General features: G+C 47.1%; 2 protein-coding genes across 4 annotated transcripts in view; one reads left to right on the top strand and one right to left on the bottom strand.

The window, feature by feature from the left end:
- The window catches only part of veph1 (ventricular zone expressed PH domain-containing 1), a 125,057-nt gene that overhangs the window by 38,671 nt on the left and 65,961 nt on the right, over positions 1-20,425 (top strand). The window lies entirely within an intron of this gene.
- On the bottom strand, positions 373-12,493 carry ptx3a (pentraxin 3, long a). The gene is made up of 4 exons (XM_015951822.3): positions 12,175-12,493; positions 7,730-7,889; positions 6,479-6,918; positions 373-1,980 (listed from the first exon to the last, which is right to left on the bottom strand). The coding sequence occupies exons 1-4, from the start codon at positions 12,458-12,460 to the stop codon at positions 1,343-1,345; spliced, it is 1,524 nt and encodes a 507-aa protein (XP_015807308.3). The 5' UTR covers positions 12,461-12,493; the 3' UTR covers positions 373-1,342.

Genomic DNA, 20,425 nt, shown 5'->3' with positions numbered 1-20,425 from the left:
TTTTAAAGGCCGATATTTAAAAATAAATAAAATCAGGCACATGTGTGGCCAACCACTGCCACTACAAGACTGAAGAAAGGACCGAAGGACCCTGACGCACCACTTTTTTAATGTTTTGAGTTCATTTTATATTTGAAGTTCAATAAATATTTAGAGATTTATTAACTTTTTAAATTTATATTGCATACAGTGAGTGTTCAGTTGTCTTTCACAATCAATGTGCTGCTAAAAGGTATAAATATCAGCCAAATAATTGGCTTTAGATATCGGCCAAAGGCACCTAAATTCTTTAAAAATCAGCATTGGCCTTAAAAAAAACCATATCGGTCGGCCTCAACTCTAAATAAGAGGAAACACAATTGATCAAAAATGTTGACACTTTAACTGTTTATTCCTACTTTACCTTCCACTCATCCACACGTGCTATGCAAAAATATCTATGTACAAAATACATTCTGCTTTTCACTTTGACAAATGCAATTTACAGTATAATACAAGCAAATGAGCTATACAAGAGTAGGAATACAAGATGAGAGCTTGTAAACATTATTCTCACTTTCTATAATTCAAAAGAACTGGTTTACACTTAATATAAAAATGACAAAAGTTATACAATTAAATGAGCAATAATAGCAAAAACAATGTTATGTAACATAATAATGTAAACACTTAGAGTTTTAAAGTCATTTTAAATCTTGCACAAATGTGGAGGAGATAAAAACAATAAAACCACTTTGTTGTTCGGGTTGAAAATGAAGGCAAGTACAGCCGATATGCAGTCGTGCAAGTGCTGCAAACAGTAGAAGTTATATATGTGTTGCATTATTAGAAGTAATGTTAATATAGATGTTACCTCTGCCTGCAGTTGTAATAATAACATAGTTGGGGCTCGTTTAACTGCACTTGCTGTTTCTGTACAAAGCATAAAAGAAAAGAGGGAGATATGCAGCGTCCTACAATCAAAGGAGGACCTCCTCTTCACCTTCCCAGTTTGTATGTGCTCATCACTGTGTTCACTGGCTCAGGAGTGTCTCAGCTTAACAAAAGACTTGTTGTCTAGCTCGCACTCTAATGAAAATCTTTGGTAATTGCTGATTGCAGCACGTTTTTCCTGCAGCAACACACGTTTTCTGAACTGAACGTGTGAATGTGTGTAAATGCAAAGTGATATGTTTTTTAAAAAGTTTAGTCTCACAGTATTGGTCTAGCTCATGGAAATATCAACAAAGATGTACATTGCAGTCTTTGTAATAAAAATCTGTAGATTTGGTAACAGAGGAGATGAAAGTGTCCTCAATTTCAGGTTGAAATGATTTTTGCGATGGATCATGATGGATGTGAATCAGTGAATGAACTGAGCACCTCCATGTGGCACCATCTCCGTCACGCCCCATGCCACCATACTCCCTCTCTGCTCACAGCCCTGGCCTTGCCTCAAAGCCAGCTGGGAAATTTCCTCCTCTGTCAGCACGCTGTCCCACATGTTCACCCCAGTCATCTTCCCGGCAAACGCCAGCTTTGGATCGAATCCTTCCTCAAACCCAGCAACAGCGCTCCCACAGCAGCCATTCCTCTCCTGTCCCAGTTGGACCGAACCTCCGTCTGGTAGGACGTGTCCTTCGGCCACACCGGGCGAGGATGCAACCTTCTTACCATCTGCCCACAGTGTCGCCAGGCCCTGCCCAGAAGACCAAGCTCCACACAGGTGGGTCCATTGTCCCGGATTCACCACATCTCGTTCCTCCACCAGGTGAGCTTCTCCTCCCACTGTGAAAAGGGCGGAGGTTTGGGCGAGCAGCAGTTGGATCTCATACGGGTTACGGCGGTTTCCGTAGGAGAAAAGGACCGTTTTGTTAGACACAGTGGTTGGCTTGACCCACATGCAGACAGTGAAAGAGGACAGGGACAGAGGGACAGCTGGAATGACGGCAGTGTAGATCCGACGGGAACGCATTGGGAAGAGCAACGCCATCTCACAACCTGCACAACAAAATAGGACAGGATTTATTGAAGTTATTTGCTTGTTGTGTGTTTTTGTAGTTTTATTGGTGAAATAAAGGTTAAATGTCACCAGTATAACGAATAAAATACACTTTATCTTTAAGGATGTTGTTCCAGTGAGTCCATGAACTTAGAGAAGAGCCAGGCAGATAGCTCTTTACATTTACATTTACCAGGAATGGGTGTCACCACTTAGGACACCTCCTCCTTGAACCGTCACCTTATTGTGGTGGAGGAGTTTGAGTGCCCTAATAATCCTAGGAGCTATGCTGTCTGGGGCACTTTGTGCCCCTGGTAGGGTCTCCCATAACAAATTGGTCTTAGGTGAAGGGTGAGACAAAAAACGGTTCAGAGGATCTTTCATGGATAAACTTTCAAGGAGTCTGAGTACCCGGCCCGGAGGGTTACCGGGGTCCCACCTTGGAGCCAGGCCAGGGGTTGGGGCCCATGAGCGAGCGCCTGGTGGCTGGGCTTTTGCCCATGGGGCCCGGCTGGGCCCAGCCCGAACCGGATACATGGGCTCATCCAACTGTGGACCCACCACCCGCAGGAGGAACATGAAGGGTCCGGTGCAGTGTGGATCGGGTGGCAGACCGAGGCGGGAGACTTGGTGGTCCGATCCCCGGAAAAGGAAACTGGTTTTTGGGACATGGAACGTCACCTTGCTGGCGGGGAAGGAGCAGGAGCTTGTGGCAGATGTTGTGCGGTACCAGCTAGATATAGTCGGACTCACCTCGACACATAGCATTGGCTCTGGACCCCAAGTTCTTGAGAGGGGTTGAACACTCTCCTTTGCTGGAGTTGCTCTGGGTGAGAGGCGGAGGGCTGGGGGTGGCTCTTTGTTAGCCCCAAGACTCTCTGCCTGTGTGTTGGGGTTTACCCCGGGGGACGAGAGGGTAGCTTCCCTGCACCTTTGGGTTGGGGAACGGGTCCTGACTGTTGTTTGTGCTTATGGGCCAAATATCAGTTCAGAGTACCCACCATTTTTGGAGTCCCTGGGACGAGTGCTAGATAGTGCTCCATCAGGGGACTCCATTGTCCTGCTGGGGGACTTCAATGCTCACGTGGGCAATGACAGCATGACCTGGAGGGGTGTGACTGGGAGGAACGGTCCACCTGATCTGAACTCGAGTGGTGTTTCGTTATTGGACTTCTGTGCAAGCCGCAGTTTGGCCATAATGAACACCATTTTCTAACATAAGGATGCCCATCGGTACACTTAGTACCAGGGCAGCCTAGGTCGCAGGTCGATGATAGACTTTTTAGTCATATCATCTGACCTGCGGCTGAATGTTTTGGACACCCGAGTGAAGAGAGGAGCGGAGCTATCACCACCTGGTGGTGAGTTGGATTAGATGGCAGGGGAAGATGCCGCATAGACCTGGCAGACCCAAACGCATAGTGAGGGTCTGCTGGGAACGCCTGCCAGAAGAACCTGTCAAGACGGTTTCAACTCCCACCTCCGGCAGAGCTTTGACCGCATCCCAAGAGCAGTGGGGGACATTGACTCCGAGTGGGCCTTGTTCCACTCTGCGATTGTTGAGGCGGCTGTTTCTAGCTGTGGTCGCAAGGTGGCCGGTGCCAGTCGTGGTGGCAACCCCCGTACCCGCTGGTGGACACCAGAGGTTCGGGGAGCCGTCAGGCTGAAGAAGGAGGCCTACAGGGCATGGCTGGTCTGTGGGTCTCCGGAGGCAGCAGACAGGTACCGGATAGCCAAGTGGGGTGCAGCAGTGGCAGTTGCAAAGGCAAAATCTCAGGCGTGGGAGGAGTTTGGTGAGGCCATGGAGAAAGACTATCGATCGGCTCCAAAGAGGTTCTGGCAAACTGTCCGGCGCCTCAGGAGAGGGAGGCAGCAACTCGCTCACACTGTTTACAGTGGGGATGGGGAGCTGCTGACGTCAACTGGGGCTATAGTCGGACGGTGGAAGGAATACTTTGAGGAGCTCCTCAATTCCACCTACGCACATTCCGAGGAGGAACCAGAGCCGGGAGACCTGGGGATGGACTGTCCAATCTCGGGGGCAGAAGTTGCTGAGGTAGTCAAACAACTACACAGCGGCGGAGCACCGGGGGCGGATAAGATTTGTCCTGGGTATCTCAAGGCTATGGATGTTGTATGGCTGTCATGGTTGACACGTCTCTGCAACATTGCGTGGTCATCGGGGGCAGTTCCTGTGGAGTGGCAGATCAGGGTGGTGCTCCCCATCTTTAAGAAGGGTGACCTGATGGTGTGTTCCAACTATAGGGGGATCACACTCCTCAGCCTCCCTGGAAAGGTCTACTCCAAGGTACTGGAGAGGAGGGTCCGATCGATAGTTGAATCTCAGATTGAGGAGGAGCAATGTGGTTTTCGTCCTGGCCGTGGAACTGTGGACCATTTCTATACCCTTGCAAGGGTGATGGAGGGGGCATGGGAGTTTGCCCAACCAATCCACATGTGTTTTGTGGATTTGGAGAAGGCTTATGACCGTGTCCCCAGGGGCACCCTGTGGGGGACGCTTCAGGAGTATGGGGTGGGTGGCTTTCTGTTAAGGGCCATTCAGTCCCTTTACCAGAGGAGCATGAGTTTGGTCCGCATAGCCGGTAGTAAGTCGGACCTGTTCCCGGTGAGGGTTGGACTCCACCAGGGCTGCCCTTTGTCACCGGTTCTGTTCATTACCTTTATGGACAGAATTTCTAGGCGCAGCCATGGTGTGGAGTGTGTCGAGTTTGGTGGCAGGAGAATCTCATCTCTGCTTTTTGCGGATGATGTGGTCCTCCTAGCTTCATCCAGCTCTGACCTTCAGCTCTTGCTGGGTAGGTTTGTGGCCGAGTGCGAAGCGGCTGGGATGAGGGTCAGCACCTCCAATTCTGAGACCATGGTTCTCGACCAGAAAAGGGTGGCTTGCCAACTCCGGGTCGGGAGAGGAGTTTAAGTATCTTGGGGTCTTGTTCACGAGTGAGGGTAGGAGGGATTGGGAGATCGGCAGGCGGATTGGTTTGGCGTCTGCAGTGATGAGGACGCTGAGCCGATCTGTCGTGGTGAAAAGGGAGCTGAGCCAGAAAGCCAGCTTCTCGATTTACCGGTCGATCCATGTCCCAATCCTCACCTATGGTCATGAGCTTTGGGTAATGACCGAAAGAACAAGATCGCGGATACAAGCGGCCAAAATGAGTTTCCTCCGTAGGGTGGCCGGGCTCAGCCTTAGAGATAGGGTGAGGAGCTCGGACATTCGGGAGGGACTCGGAGTAGAACCGCTGCTAATCCGGATCGAAAGGAGTCAGTTGAGGTGGTTTGGGCATCTGGTCAGGATGCCTCCTGGACTCCTCCATGGGGAGGTGTTTCGGGCATGTCCTGCCGGCAGAAAGCCCCCGGGTCGACCCAGGACACGTTGGAGAGGTTACATCTCCAATCTGGTCCGGGAATGCCTTGGGGTCCTGCCGGAGGAGCTGGTGGAGGTGGCCAGGGAGAGGACGGTCTGGAACTCCCTAGTTGGGATGCTGCCCCCCGCAACCCGGACCTGGATAAACGGAGGAAGACGACGACGACCACTTAGGACACATTTGGTGTTTTTCAGCACAAAGAGGCAGAATCTCTTCAATCCTGTTACTTTATGATTTTTTGTGATGACAGTTTGATATTTAAAAGTCTCAAATCATGTCAGATAATCAGGTTTAGAGGGAGTAAGAAATATTTTTAAGTCTGGCATGCCAGGCTAAGAAAGAAAGGTAAATATGTTAAAAAAACACGGCTCTGACGCCCAATCACATTCTTTATTGTTGGTGGAGAGGGCAAACATTGGTGTTTCCTGAACAATCCCAGGAGACCTTCTATTTTCTTAACGTGAGACAAAATCCTCAGACGCTGAAGCAGCTGGTACTGGACTTCTAAAGCCCACACTAAGTGGGCTTCTCAGTGAGAGACTAGTCAGTTTAGGATGTTTTCTTTTCTTTCTTTTTCATACATTTTTTTCTCCCCTTTGTTTCTCTCTGTCACTCCAGTCTGCCTTCACCCTCACAGTCGACTAAAACTGAATATCCCAAATATTGATGTCTCAGGTTACTGCCACTCATTGTGTGTGTGTGTGTGTGTGTGTGTGTGTGTTTCCATCTGGTTTTATTTTCTACACTGTTGAGGTTTCTGTGATGAGTGACCACCCCATCCCCTGGTTTTGTAGATCTAACCAACTTTTCTGACCTCTAAAATTATGACCACAGTCACTTCATTACATGAATAATTCTATTTATTCCCATCTTAAGGAGCGACTTGTCAAAGTGGATTTTCATAGCTGACCACATTTCTGTCTGCTGGCCCATCTTCAATGTCTTGACAGTTTTAAGGGATGCTGATATTACATGCGATGAGTTTCTGAGAAGCTGTAGTTTTAGAAGTCAGACCCAAAAGACGTGTGGTATATTTTCTGAACCATGACCTGAATGTGTCAGCAGAAGAGACAGAACACAGAGATAAGGAGACTAAACATGACAGATGTTTCACCTGCAGGCAGGTATCTTTGCCTTGATGACTTCTGCACTTCTTCCAGCTCTTCCTTCACCCTCTGCAGTGCAGCCAGCACCCCGTCTAAAGCAGCCTCCTTCGTTGTCACCTCTTGTTGACTGTGCCCAGTCACTTCGCCCCCTTGGAGATGGAATCCATTCTTGGTCATCATCCTTATCCCAGCTCCTGCTGGGCCGCTGAGGCAGCTGCTCTCCAGCTTGGAGAGACGGGATGACTGTGTACGCACCGCGGAGAGCAGCTGCTGTAGCAAGGCCTCCAGGTGGTGGAAATTCTCCACAGAGTTCCCAGCAGCAGAGGTCTGACCACCAATTTTATGTTGCTCTAGAGTCTCTTTGAGATGAGCCTCCAGCTGCAAAGCCATCCGTTTTCCTGTAGCCTCCACTGCAGACCCACAGGACCCACCGTACTGGGCTACGAGCCTGACCAGTGAGAAAGATTAGAACATTTTAAGGGAACTTTTTAATTTTCTGCTAAAATTACTTAATTTAGTAGCCAAGCTTTGTCCAAAATCACTTGTCACTATTATTAGCTAGCATGGATTAAGATTTCCAGTCACCAGCCAATTTCCTCGTGCATCTCTAGTTATTCTGAATTAGTGATTAACCTGCATTTAAAACAACTCAGCAAGGCTACAGTTTGGATGTTCTTAGCTTTTACTCAACAGAAAAAAAAAATCCTAATTAAGCTTTGAACAGATTGATAAGCTAACAGCTAGTTTTAGCTTTGCCAAAACCAACCTAAAAACACAATTTTTTAGTGCTGTGGGCTTTATTGTGGTAAAAATATTTGCTTATCTCTGCTACGAGTGCCTTCAGGCTGCAGAAAACTGCTCCAGCCATCTGCTGCTTCTGCTTATTGTGCTTGATAATAACCATAGAGTTCAGTGTGAATAGCATTATGTAGCTAAATGAAGTACTTGTAAAGGTTTACAGTTTGAAATGGTTAGCATAGTCCACTTTAGTCACAGCTGCATTCAGACTAGCTGTTAGCACACTGTCAGAATTAATCTCAATTTCTCCAAACTGAGGCAATTCAAAAAGACATTAATAGTTTAGATTCTGGAGAAAAGTTACAAACAATATATTTAAGAGTTATTTTGCTTTTTCATATGTTTTTCCCAAACCTGAATAATAGTGTGACAAAAAATCCACAAAGTTGATCATATTTCAACATGTTTGGCCTCTAATTTGTTAAATTATTTCATATTTTTTATTTTTCCTTCCAACCAACCTGAGTATTTCACCACGCAGTGACCCCATCTCCACCTTGATGATTTCATCAGTATATTGAAGCAGCATGTTCTCCCTCATCTGGCTGTTCTCCAACATGGTGAAGATTTTCTCCCATTTTGTCAGATCTGGAGTACCGCAGGGGGCTGTACTGGGTGTGACTGCAGATAAAAGTTTGGAGATTTTCAGTTCAGTCTTGACAGGTTTAACTAATATATTCTAACTAAGACTTCTTTGGCAAAATTTCACATGTTCAAGAACAATGTACTTAAATTGTTGTAGCTTCAGATCCCAGAGAGGTGGAAAAGCCCAGGTGGGAAACAAATGAGGATATCAAGTTGCCAGAAGAGAACATGAGAAGGAAGTGGAACTATTTCCATATGAAAGCAGCAGTTCTGACAGCAGCCCTTCCTGTGAGAATATCCAGCTTTGTGTTGTGAGTGAGGAGCAAGACGGAAGGAAACGATGGAGAGGAGCTGCTGGGTGAAGGGCAGAGATAACATAAGGAAAGGGAAATCTCTGTGGGTTGGTGGTGATCTCAGGGGATAAAACAACGCTGAGGGTTAAAGCAACAAGAAGTAGGAATATGTAGATGTCACACATGCTGTTCTGGTTAACATTTGAGCCCCTCTGCCTCTGTTTATACCTGCAGAGATACTCCAGGGGGGCCCTCACTGTTTGTTTTTACCTCCCAAAGCCTGTTCAAAGTAAGATAAATAAAGGTTATTTATGCACTTTTGGGTCTAATAATAAAACATGTTAAAATGGGATATTTTTTTCCAGTGGAGTGACTGATAGCTGTTGTGCTTTCAGTGTTGATTTAAAGTTTTTGAATGATCTGAATTTAGTTGACTCTGGGTTGCTTCATGTGTAAATAATTCTTTATCTTCAGGTTTTTCTGTAAATTGTTTCATTTTGAAAACGACAATCCACATTTGTTGTCTTCCTGTTTCACACTCTGATTGCTGCCCAGATGTTCTTTTGTCATTTACTCCTCCAGTAAGTCATGATTTACTTTGTTTTTCAGCAGATCCTCAAGTTCTTACTTTGTCCCTCTGGTTCATTTTGGTGTGCTCATCCAGATTTTCTTTTATCATTTAATCAGAAGGTAAAAAAACAAACAGGCAGTAAAGTTCTTTCTTGTGCCCGTCAGTCCAATTTAGGATTCTTAATCAGCAAACATGAAACTTTTTTTAACTCTGTCAGATGCATTGAGCAAAAATTTGGTGTTAGGGTGACTGAAAATCATCTCTACCACAGAGCTCTACACGTGAAACATCTTTGTTTAAAAATGTAAATGCTGGAATCAACCCTGTCTGTCTGTTAGCAAAATATCTCATGAACTACTGGATAGTTTTATGAAAATGTGCAGAAAGCAAACACTAGATTTACATTTATAACTAAACCCAATCCAAGATGGCCACCACAGCTAGTTAGCAAAACATACCCCAACACGGGTAAATTTAACAAATATTGAGCTGAGATTTGGCATAATAGAAGATGAGAATCATCCACAAGATATGTTCTGAGTGATTGAGTGAGGTTGAATCAAAATGAGTAATATTGTCCAAGATCAAGGATTTGGCTTCAGTTTCACACGCTCAGTAGCACCGACCTGACAGTAAAAGGTTGAAAAGATTGTTAGCGAGGTGTATAGGGTCCACAGAGATGTTGGCTGCTCTTTTCGTGGCTCTGGACCTGTAGGCCTTCAGATCTTGGACTAAGGGAAGCTGAGCTACGATGGTCCTCTCTATAGACCTGACTATTTGCTGTTTGGACCCGTCATGTTTGGTGGTTGAGCCAAACCACCCAGTGATGTATGTGGACAGCGATGGATGGTGGAATAGCAGATGACCAGTAGTTCTTTTGGGAGGCAGTACTTCCTGGTTCATGCTTCTCCGTCAGCTCCGCAAGGGACAGACACGCACGGATTGACGGAAGCATTTTGCTCTCATACTTCTCCGTCTCCTGGAGAGTGTTGCAAAGCAATTGCCCGGCAGGACAACAGAGGGCGTAGCGCTGTTCTGTGGTATCCTGTCATGTATCGGTCCAAGATAGTGTGTTTATATTGTGTTTTTTGTGTATATAAGAGACTTTTTAACGCGGACATATTTGTCTCTCATTCTCCTCCATCTCTTCATGCGCTCCCCACCTCTCAACCCACGTTTCCTGTCATTTCCGTCCACAAATAAAACGCTTGCTGTGCATCTTTTCACTCCTCCAGTCACGGGGGAATTAAACGTTCATATTTTTAGAGTTTTTTCGCGAGGTATTCTTCAAGCTTCTCCGTGTCTGCCGCCAGTTATCCTTGGCTCTCTTTGCAATGGCGGCGCTTTAAACAACAGCGGCGTCCTGACCAATCACAAGCTTGCGTAATCCGTCTCATTCGACGGATGTTTAAAAAAGTGGGCTCGACTCCGTACGTACTTGCGTGCCTGCCAGAGCCCTACACAAGGACGGATAATGGCGTTGCGTGTCTCCGCACTGACGCAGACGGAGAAGCATAAATCAGGCTTTAGTTGATGCAGGGAGTACAGTCTCTGCTGGACCCTTCTTCCTGACAGTATATATGTGTGGGAACCATCTCTGGTTCTAGTAGATGACAGTGGTGTCATCTACAAACTTCAGAAGCTTCCCAGACTGGTCCACTGAGGTGCAGTTGTTTGTGTATGGAGGAGAAGAGTAGGGGGGGAGAACACACCCCTGAGGGACACCGGTGCTGATGGTGTTTGGGCAGAAGAAGAGGTTTCCCAGCCTCACCTGCTGCTGCTGGTCAGTCAGAAAGCTGGTGATCCACTGACAGATAGAGGCCAGAACTGAGAGCTGGGTTAGTTTCTGATGGGCTGATGGTATTAAAGGCCAAACTAATGTATACAAACAGGATCCTGGCATAGGTTCCTGGATGTTCAAGCTGCTTGAGGATGAGTTGACCCAGGTTGACTGCATCATCTACAGATCCGTTTGCCTGTTAAGCAAACTGCAGGAAGCCTGTGATGTCCTTTAGATGCTCCAACACCAGAAGTTCAAGATCCCAGACGTCAGGGTGACAGACATTTAACCCCGTGATGTTTTCAAGATTTGACTTAGGCAGCTATAACTTTTGTTGCTTCTCAACAAAAGATGATCTTAGCTTCTAAGTGTGGCATGAAAGGGGATGTGCAATCCACATTCCTTTTGGTAAAACTAGATCTTTAACTGAAATAAAGCTCCTGGATTTACCTGCCTATCTTCTGCCCTTTTTAACCTGCCTCTGGGTCCAAACACCTCCACACCACACAGCAGCTTTCAGTAGGAATCTTCACCCTTTTTCCACCAAAGAGGAGAAAACACATCCCAGCTCACTGGTTTTCTGCTCTGCTAAACGTCGCCCTTCAGCCCGTCGTTCATGTGAAACTGAGACGTGTCGTGACCTCTCTCATGTTGCCTATTAATTCAGATTCCTTACTGAGATTCAGAGCTTTGAGTGGGTTAGAACAAGTGACCTGTATCTCCCCCCAGCCTTTGACCTCCCCTCTTCCTGACACACCTGCAAACAAACTCAGCTCACGTGTCTGACCTTTCCTCTCCCTCCCACAGCCAGCTCATTATAAATTCTGTGTAGCTTTACCCATTTCCCCCTCTTTCCCTGCTCTAATTTGTGTGTGTATTTTACTTCTCATTCACTCAGCGATTTTGCCCTCGATCACATTTAATCACGTAACAGGCGGCATGCCCAGATTTCTGCCTGTTAACCGCCAGGGCTGCAATTGTACCTCCTGCAAGGTTTAGAAAAATAAACAAAGGCAGAAAGCAAGCTGTGAAGGGTCGAGTTAACACACACACACAAAAACCACACACACACACACACACACACACACACACACACACACACACACACACACACACACACACACACACACACACACACACACACACACACACACACACACACACACACACAGTTTATCTTTAGGCTTCTCCAAACTTCTACTTTTCACGTAGCTCATCCAACTTTTTTTTAGATATCTGGTTATTTTGACACGTTCTTTTTTCATCTTGTGTACAAACTAACCTGAACTGAACAAAATGAACCAGATATCAGCTGTATTATCAGAAAATGGCAGCACTATATCACATATGATGTTTGAAACTTAATCAATTCTTGTAAGGTGTTTGGCTCTGAAACAGAAAAATTTGTCATTTTTCTCCTTTTCCTTATCTTGTTCCTATCATGATAAAAATGCAGAAATAAAAACAACAAAACCTTTGAAATGTTCAGATTTTTATCCACGTTTTCCTTCTTACTCATTTTCACGTGATGACGTAAATCAGTGTCCTGATCTCACCTCACAGCCGAACACGTTCCTCTTTAAATCCAATAAAAAGTTTCATGATCTGAAGTTCTCTTTCACATTTCACCTTCTAATCGTTGTTGCAGAATAAACGTGTTCTTTTCTTCAAACTTACCTTCTGGTGCGTCCACTTCAGTGATTTCATTAAAGTAAGAGTCAGCGAAGTTGATCTCAATGTCATCCTCGTAGGCCACCGCTAAACACACACACACACAGACCGATAGCACACACACTGCTTCAGGGAGCCTGCGGTGAAACATGCTTCTGGTTCCTGCTTCTCTGTCTCTGTGAGTTAAGGTTACCCTCTCTGAGTGTGTTTGCTGCTCTCTCTTTCTCTCTCGCTGTCTGTTGTTCTGCAGGCTGCAGGTCCAACACTCTCCTTTTCTACTCCTCACTCTCATACTATCTGTCCCTCCTCCTCCCTAATGACTCCCCTCCTCCTCTCCTCCTCTCCTTTGCTCTGACTCACATTCACTTTTACTAAATGCTGAGTAATATGCTGAGCAACCTGTTGACAGGAAACCCAATGATTTAGAGAAAACACACACACATTCAAATAAAGTTTTTTTTAAAGCACAAATTCACGACTCGTCTCAAAGCACTTTGCAAAGCAAACATTCCATTTGAACCTACACACCAGTAGCCTGGCAAGCCAGACTATATATGTGAATATTTGCAAAGCAAGAATTTGTTCTAGTTCACTAGGCTAACACACCAGTGCACTGACTTCTGTTCGTTATGCCGATTAACTAAATGCTAAGGAACCCAGCAGATTGCATCGAGTCAGAGTTCGACAGTGGAGAGGAAAAGTCCCCTTTACCAGGAAGAAACCTTCAACAGGAGGAACTTTAATTTAAAATTTTGGTTTTTTTTTTGTCCTGTAACAGTTTAAAATTGTTTTGATCATTAATTCTTCTGGTTTTCTAAAACATTTTTATACTTTTTTCTTTGAACTTTGATGGATTTTTCCTGCATTCTTGGCCCTTGTCCCGAAACACAACAGCTTATTGTATGTCACACCCTGTCCTGTCTCCCTGTTTAGTTCAGCTCTGTCTCTCGTTAATTACTCCCACCTGCCTCTTGTTTCCCAATCACCTTAGCTCCCGGTCTCCTGTATTTAAACCCCGTCTGTTTTGTGTCCTGTGTCGAGTCATTGTTTCATTGTCCAGCGTGCGTCCTAATAAACCTGTTTAGTGAATCCTACCTGTCTGCCTGCTTCCTCCCCGGTCTGGATCCTCGCCTTTCCTCGGCTTACTTCACTGGCACGCGTGACAGAATGACTCGACCCAGTAATGGATCCAGCGGGGAGATTCTCCCGTGGAGTTGCCTTCTCCAGTGGCTCACGTCCGACCACAGGCCAGCTTCTCCATCTCCTTCTGCTCCAGATCCGCCTCGCCGCAGACGACGGCACCGACCTGCACCCTCGGCTATCCTCGCCACCCTCCCGGAACCGGATGGGAGTGTGGACCGGGAGACGCTCCAGGATCGCTCCAGCTATGAGGGCAGGAGGCTGGCCATCTGCTCCCCCGGAGTCGGTCCACGGCGTGGGGAAAGACGCCGGACTCCACCACCATCCAGGGTCTCCAGACGGAGCTGTGAGCTCGCTTCTGCCCCTGCCCGGCGCGGCTGTTCGGACACGCCCCCGGCCAGACCACAAGTCCCGTCTCCTGCCGAACCGGCGCCTCCGTCGTCTGCAGGGGGAGGAGCAGCAATCGCAGCCCGGTTGATAGAGCTCCAGGCGGAGCTCGGCCGGTTCCGCGAGCTCATCAGCCTCCAGGAGTCTCACCTGGACGCTCTATCCTCTTCGTCTCAGGGCCAGAGGAGCGAGCCCGGGGTTCACCCAGCGGAGCTCGCCGGTCAGCGGGCTGAGCTGGTCCAGCTCCGTCAGACGCTTAGCCTCAGGGAGCTACAGCTGGACGATCTGACCTCCCTCCTCTCCTCATCGTTCCCAGCTCTCCCAGCAGCGGCTCTTCCACCGGCCCAGAAGCTGACGGATCGGGCCCAGAAGCAGACGGTACCGGCCCATAAGCCGACGGAGCAGGCCCAGAGGCAGAGGGTACCGGCCCGGAAGCAGACGGTACCGGATCCGGTCCAAAAGTCGGCGGTCCAGAAGTCGAGGGACCAGAAGCAGACTCCCCCGGGCCAGAAGACGACGCCCCCGGACCCGAAGCCGACGCCCCCGGACCAGAAGTCGATGGTGGTCGACGCCCGGTCCGGTCCTGTGGTCGACGCTCCTTCCTGTTCTGAAGTCGATGCCCCTTCCTGTTCTGAAGTGGACGCCCCTTCCTGTTCTGAAGTCGACATGTCCGAAGTCGTCTCCTCTGAAGTCGTCTCCGAAGTCGACGTGTCCGAAGTCGTCTCCGAAGTCGACGTGTCCGAAGTCGTCTCCTCTGAAGTCGTCTCCAAAGTCGACATGTCCGAAGTCGTCTCCTCTGAAGTCGAGTCCGAAGTCGTCTCCTCTGAAGTTGTCTCCGAAGTCGGTGTGTCAGAAGTCGTCTCCTCTGAAGTCGTCTCCCAAGTCGACGTGTCCGAAGTCGTCTCCTCTGATGACGTCTCCCAAGTTGGCTCATCTGATGAAGACATCTCCCAAGTCGGCTCATCTGATGAAGACGTCTCCCAAGTTGGCTCGTATGATGAAGACGCCTCCCAAGTCGGCTTGTCTGATGACGTCGCCTCTCAAGTCGGCTTGTCTGACGACGTCGCCTCCTCTGATGGCGAGGCCTCCTCTGAAGTCGATGCCTCCTCTGAAGTCGACGCCTCCTCTGACGACGACACCTCCTCTGACGACGACGCCTCCTCTGATGACGTCGCCTCTTCTGACGTCGTCGCCGCCTCTGACGTTGTCTCCTCGTCTGAAGTCGTCGCCTCGTCTGAGGATGCTCTCTGCACTCCAGAGGTTGACGCTCCTTCCAGTCCAACGTCTCCACCGTCTCCAGTTCCGATGGTGGTTTTGAAGGTCGCTCCGGCCCAGCCTGCAGAGACTTTGTCACCCGCCCAGCCTGCAGAGCTCCTCTATCATAGACGCAGGCCCCCAAGGGTCCGTCCTCGTCTCCTCCTCTGCCGCAGATGCAGGCCCCCAAGGGTCCGTCCTCGTCTCCTCATCTGCGGCAGGCGCCGGCCTCCAAGGGCCCGTCGCCTCCTCATTTGCGGCAGGCGCCGGCCTCCAAGGGCCCGTCGCCTCCTCATCTGCTGCAGGCGCCGGCCTCCAAGGGCCCGTCGCCTCCTCTTCTGCCGCAGGCGCCGGCCTCCAAGGGCCCGTCGCCGCCTCTTCTGCCGCAGGCGCAGGCCCCCGGACTCTGCTGGTCCCTGCAGCCTCTCCGGCGGTCCCTCGGTTCTTCTGGGCCCTCCCTCCAGGTTCCCCTCCACCCGCCCTGCTCCTTGGTCCTGTGGGCGTCTGGGATCCGCCCTGGGGGGGGGGGGGGAGGAGGAGGAGGGGGGGGGGGGTACTGTCACACCCTGTCCTTTCGCCCTGTTTATTTCAGCTCTGTGTCTCGTTAATTACTCCCACCTGCCTCTTGTTTCCCAATCACCTTAGCTCCCGGTCCTCCTGTATTTAAACCCCGTCTGTTTTGTGTCCTGTGTCGAGTCATTGTTTCATTGCCCAGCGTGTGTCCTAATAAACCTGTTTAGTGAATCCTACCTGTCTGCCTGCTTCCTCCCCGGTCTGGATCCTCGCCTTTCCTCGGCTTACTTCACCGGCACGCGTGACATTGTAATTTGTGCTAAAAAATGAGGAAAGTTGACAAGATAGAGGTCAAAGACAAATATGTTGGTACTACAGTGAAAGAACAGGGTTCGAATGTCATAAAGAAACAGGAAAATAACAGCAAAGACTTGAAACTTAAGCTGAACATAAACTTCATATTTAATATTCATGTTTAGGATTCCTTTGTAAAGGGACAGCAGTTGTTCAGGAGGTAGAGCGGGTTGTCCAGTAATCAGAAGGTTGCAGGTTTGATTCCGACTCCCACCAGAGAATGCTGCTGTTGTGTCCTTTGGCAAGACACTTAACCCACCTTACCTGCTAGTGGTGTGAGGGTCCGATGGTGCCGGTGTTCTGCAGGCCTCGCCTCTGTGACTGCGCCCCAGGGCAGCTGTGGCTACGTTGTAGCTCATTCCCACCAGCGTGTGAATGAATGATTGTGTTGTGAAGTGCCTTGGGGAGTTGTATAACCCTAAGAAGGCGCTATACAAATACAGGCCATTTACCATTTGTTGGTACTAAAATATTCAAAATGTGCTACCACTTCATTATCATTTCAGATATAACATCAATGTTGCAGAGCACGCAGAGGAAAGCCTGATTCATGCTTCTCCGTCTGCGTCAGTGCGGAGACACGCAACGTCCTTGCGGGCCTGCTGGAGAGCTCCGCAAGGACGGACGGAGTCGAGCTCTCTTTTCTAAACATCCGTCCGTCGAGACGGACAACGCAAGCTTGTGATTGGTCAGGACTCCTCTGTCGTCTACAGCGCCGCCATTGCGCCCTCTAAAACATAAAGAGAGCCGAGGATAACTAGCGGCAGACACAGAGAAGCTTGAAGAATACCTCGCGAAAAAACTCTAAAATATGAACGTTTAATTCCCCGTGACTGGAGGAGTGAAAAGATATGCAGCAAGCTTTTTATTTGTGGACAGAAATGACAGGAAACATGGGTTTAGAGGTGGCGAGTGCATGAAGAGGCGGAGGAGGATGAGACATAAATTTGTCCATGTTAAAAGTTTCTTATATACAAAAAAACACAATATAAACACACTATCTTGGACCGATACATGACAGGATACCACAGAACAGCGCTACGCCCTCTGTTGTCCTGCCAGGGAATTGCTTTGCAACACTCTCCAGGAGACGGAGAAGTATGAGGGCAAAACGCTTCCGTCAATCCGTGTGTGTCTGTCCCTTGCGGAGCTGACGGAGAAGCATGAATCAGGCTTTAGTGCTAGAGTCACGTTGCTGTTAGCCAATCAGCGGGGAGATGTCAGCAAATCAGGAAATAAGAGTCAAAATCCTGCCATCTTCAGCTCCCCTCCTCTATCTCACTTCTAGTTCCTGGAACTAGAGTGCTAGAGTGAGATCAACTCACATGTATTCATATTTGAGAACACTGCAGATGTGTTGAAAAGACAAGTGAACTTGGTCTTTAAACAAACAAATCAAACATACCCTCAAAGCTAGGGAAAACGGGGTGAGGGACACAACAGCCAATGTCCAAAGACACAAAACAGAAATGGCAAGGTTACAAGAAAACTCTAGCAGCTTAGATGATAGTCTTGTACTTCACAGCTGACTGGATTGAATTTGACACTTTTTTTTTTATCATAGCTTTAAACCCACCAGCAGCTTCTGGGAGCAGACCCTGACTGGTCCAAACCAGCTGCGGCTCAGCTGAATACATTGTTTAGGATGACCTCTCAAGTCTCTCAGAAATCCAGATCTAATGAAAGACAAAACCATAATAAGTGGAATCTAAAACCGATGTGATTATGTTTCAGCCCTTTGACTACAACACGCTTTAAACTTTTAACCAGAGTTATTACACAGAATTATACATCAAACATGCTGGGGAAATCAGAGGATGTTTAAAAGTTTCTCTGAATCTCCGTCCTTGTGCAAACATCGAGCTGGTCGGCCTGCGAACGAGGTGGTGAGTCATGCGCTGTTGGAGGTAGGCTGGGTGTCGTAATCCGATACAACCGCTGTTCCTGCGAGTCAGGGGGGTACAGAGGTAGCAGAAGGGAGGGAAGGAAGCCGGGAACCCACGTTTTAGGTTCTACCCCATGCCGAGATGGCGTGCCTTTTTCTGGTTCTGTGTGGAAACTCAAATAAAGCTCAGAAATAAAGGGTGTTTAGATGTTTTCACAGGCTTCCTGCTTCACTTTGTTAGTTTTACATTTCATATTTTTCTTGTAGCCTCCGTAGCGCCTCATTTATCCTCACCCACCTACCTCTCGGTTTCTTTGTGTCTATATTTGAATGTGTTTGTGAGCGATGGGGCCTGATTGTGTATTGTGTTTGTTTATCTCCAACTTAGTATTTTTCTCATGGGACTGCCCTCCCTCCATCTCTCTTTGTGTGTGCTTTATCTCCGTCACACACCTACTGAAACACACACTCTGTTCACTTGTTATCTGATGGAGAACAAGGGCCTTGCTGAGGGACAGAGTGGTTTGGGGGCCAATGGAAAATAGAAGCACTTTCAAGCTCTGTAGGCTTAAAAAACCTTGAGTAGAATTGAAATAAAGCAGATACTGAAGCAGTTATCTGCTTTTCTCCTGCTGGTTTGTAGAATTCTAAGTTGGTTCAACTCCTTCACCGGTTTGCTCAAAACCTGATTAGGTTCAGAAATATTGGGCATCCACTGCTTTTTTTTTTTGGGAGAAAATGTAGCATGTGAATGAGGCGGAAAACATCTAGACATCAACTGTGAAAATGCCTCAGAAATGGACACAACCATCGACTAACCATGGCCTCTACATCGGTATCGGCAATAGAAAAACCCAAATGCTTCCAATGATGTAAACCTTTAAAATGTGTTTTGAATTTAACTTGACTTCAGTCAGACATTTTCTGTGTGAATCTCAGATTTTACCCAACAAAACGTAAATCTTATCAAGCCAAGTTGAGCCAAGTCTGATCACTGAGTGATCATCATTTTTGAGTTACAGAACTGAAGTACTAGAATGTTAGATACGTTTCAGTACAAACGTTCACAGATGAGACTCATTAGCAGGGGCGTAGCACCAAATTCTGGGCCCTAGGTACAAGTCTTCTAGGTGGGCCCCATGCTCAATTACTTAATATCTCTCTTACACATTTTTTGTCATGTTATAAGACAAGATAATAAATATGATCTTAGTTTAACCTCTATATTGAGCAAATACAAATGCCAGCATAATAAAAGTGAAATGCCCAGACTTCACATATAATTATTTTTATTTGCCAACAATGTGTTCAAACAAAAATCCTGGAATTTATTTTCCAGTAAATGCCCACTGACGGGTCTTCATGTTAGCAAAATCACTTATGAGACCTTTAAAGTCCAATCCTTTGGCTAATTGGCTTTCAATAGAAAGAAGAGCTAGGCTGTTCAGTCTATCCAGGGACATTGTTGATCTCAAATAATTTTTCACCAGTTTCAGTTTGCTAAAAGCCCGTTCACCCCAGCAACAGTCACAGGTAGTGTGCAAAATATCCTCAGTCCAATTACAAACTTCTCCAAAAATGCTCTGTGATTGCATCCTGTAGATGGCATTAAGCAGCTCAAGAGGAGACCGAATGTGTGGAAATGTGGCACCATATATTGTTCTCAGGTGTAGCATCTCATTCTCAAATTCAGCTGTGAGATCCTTGTAATATTTTCTCATCAGTGCCTGGCATGATATCTTCATCTGCTCTTCAGTCATGTCTGTCATGGTCCATGATGTTAAGCTTTGCTGATATGTATTGATATATTAAATACATATGACATGAAATAAACCAGGTTCTCTCTGTGAATGTAATGTACTCTAAATTTTATAATCCCTGCATTATCAGCCAAATTATAAGATTGTCCGTTTTCAAGATCAAATATAAAGAAATTTAAAATAGGCTTAAAATATCTAACCAAGTCAATAACAATCCTCTAACACCAGTGTCATCATGCTATACGAAAAACAGTGGCAGCTTCACATTCCTGAGATTACCACGAATCCATCGATACCAAGTTTGTCCTGGTCCATGACTGGGAAGGAGCTGAAATATCCACACAGAGTGAACCCGTTTTTACTGCGAGGTCTGCGAATTAATTGGCGGTGGCGGCCGCCCGCGGTAATAATTCTGATTAATATATATATATTAATTAGTGTTTTCACTGATAACACTAATTCATTTATATTTGATCTTGATGGTGAAACTAAAGGCGTTTAACACTGAACACCTAACATGAATGCAGCTTCTGAGAGCTAGCTAATATCAGCTAAAACTGTGTTCAGCTGCTGCTCACCGTCCTTCTTGAAAAACCTAGTCAATACTTGCTTCTGTTCAATTAACTTTTTCTCCTTCTTTTCTTTTCTGGAAGCCAGATTTCCCTTTCTTGGGAAAAGACATGACTGACTCTCCTGCCTCCAGCTCTGGCTGTCGGCATCTGCAGGGCCAGCTCTGGGTAATTTGGTGCCCAAGGCGAGAGTGCCCATTTGCCCCCCCCCCCCCCCCCCCCCCGCCTCTCACCCAAACCCAAGTCCACACATTGGGAAAAGCAACTCCACAGTTATTCCTTAGTTACTAATTTTTTATTTTAAATATTCACACAGCAACTCTTTAAAGTCAACAGCCTGAAGAATAAATGTAAGCTTGAAAGATATGTAACCTGAGAATATTACAACAACCACC

This window comes from Nothobranchius furzeri, chromosome 13, assembly GCF_043380555.1.
Source record: "Nothobranchius furzeri strain GRZ-AD chromosome 13, NfurGRZ-RIMD1, whole genome shotgun sequence".
Lineage (NCBI taxonomy): Eukaryota > Metazoa > Chordata > Actinopteri > Cyprinodontiformes > Nothobranchiidae > Nothobranchius > Nothobranchius furzeri.
The sequence above is the reverse complement of the archived record's forward strand: the minus strand, read 5'-3'. Positions and strand labels throughout refer to the sequence as shown.

Coding starts and splice junctions, on each gene's coding strand:
- ptx3a (XM_015951822.3), bottom strand. CDS start 12,460: ATGAGAGTGAGGAGTAGAAAAGGAGAGTGTTGGACCTGCAGCCTGCAG. Junction 7,890..12,174: donor TGAAGTGGACGCACCAGAAG/GTAAGTTTGAAG, acceptor TTTTATCTGCAG/TCACACCCAGTACAGCCCCC. Junction 6,919..7,729: donor CTGCGTGGTGAAATACTCAG/GTTGGTTGGAAG, acceptor CTCACTGGTCAG/GCTCGTAGCCCAGTACGGTG.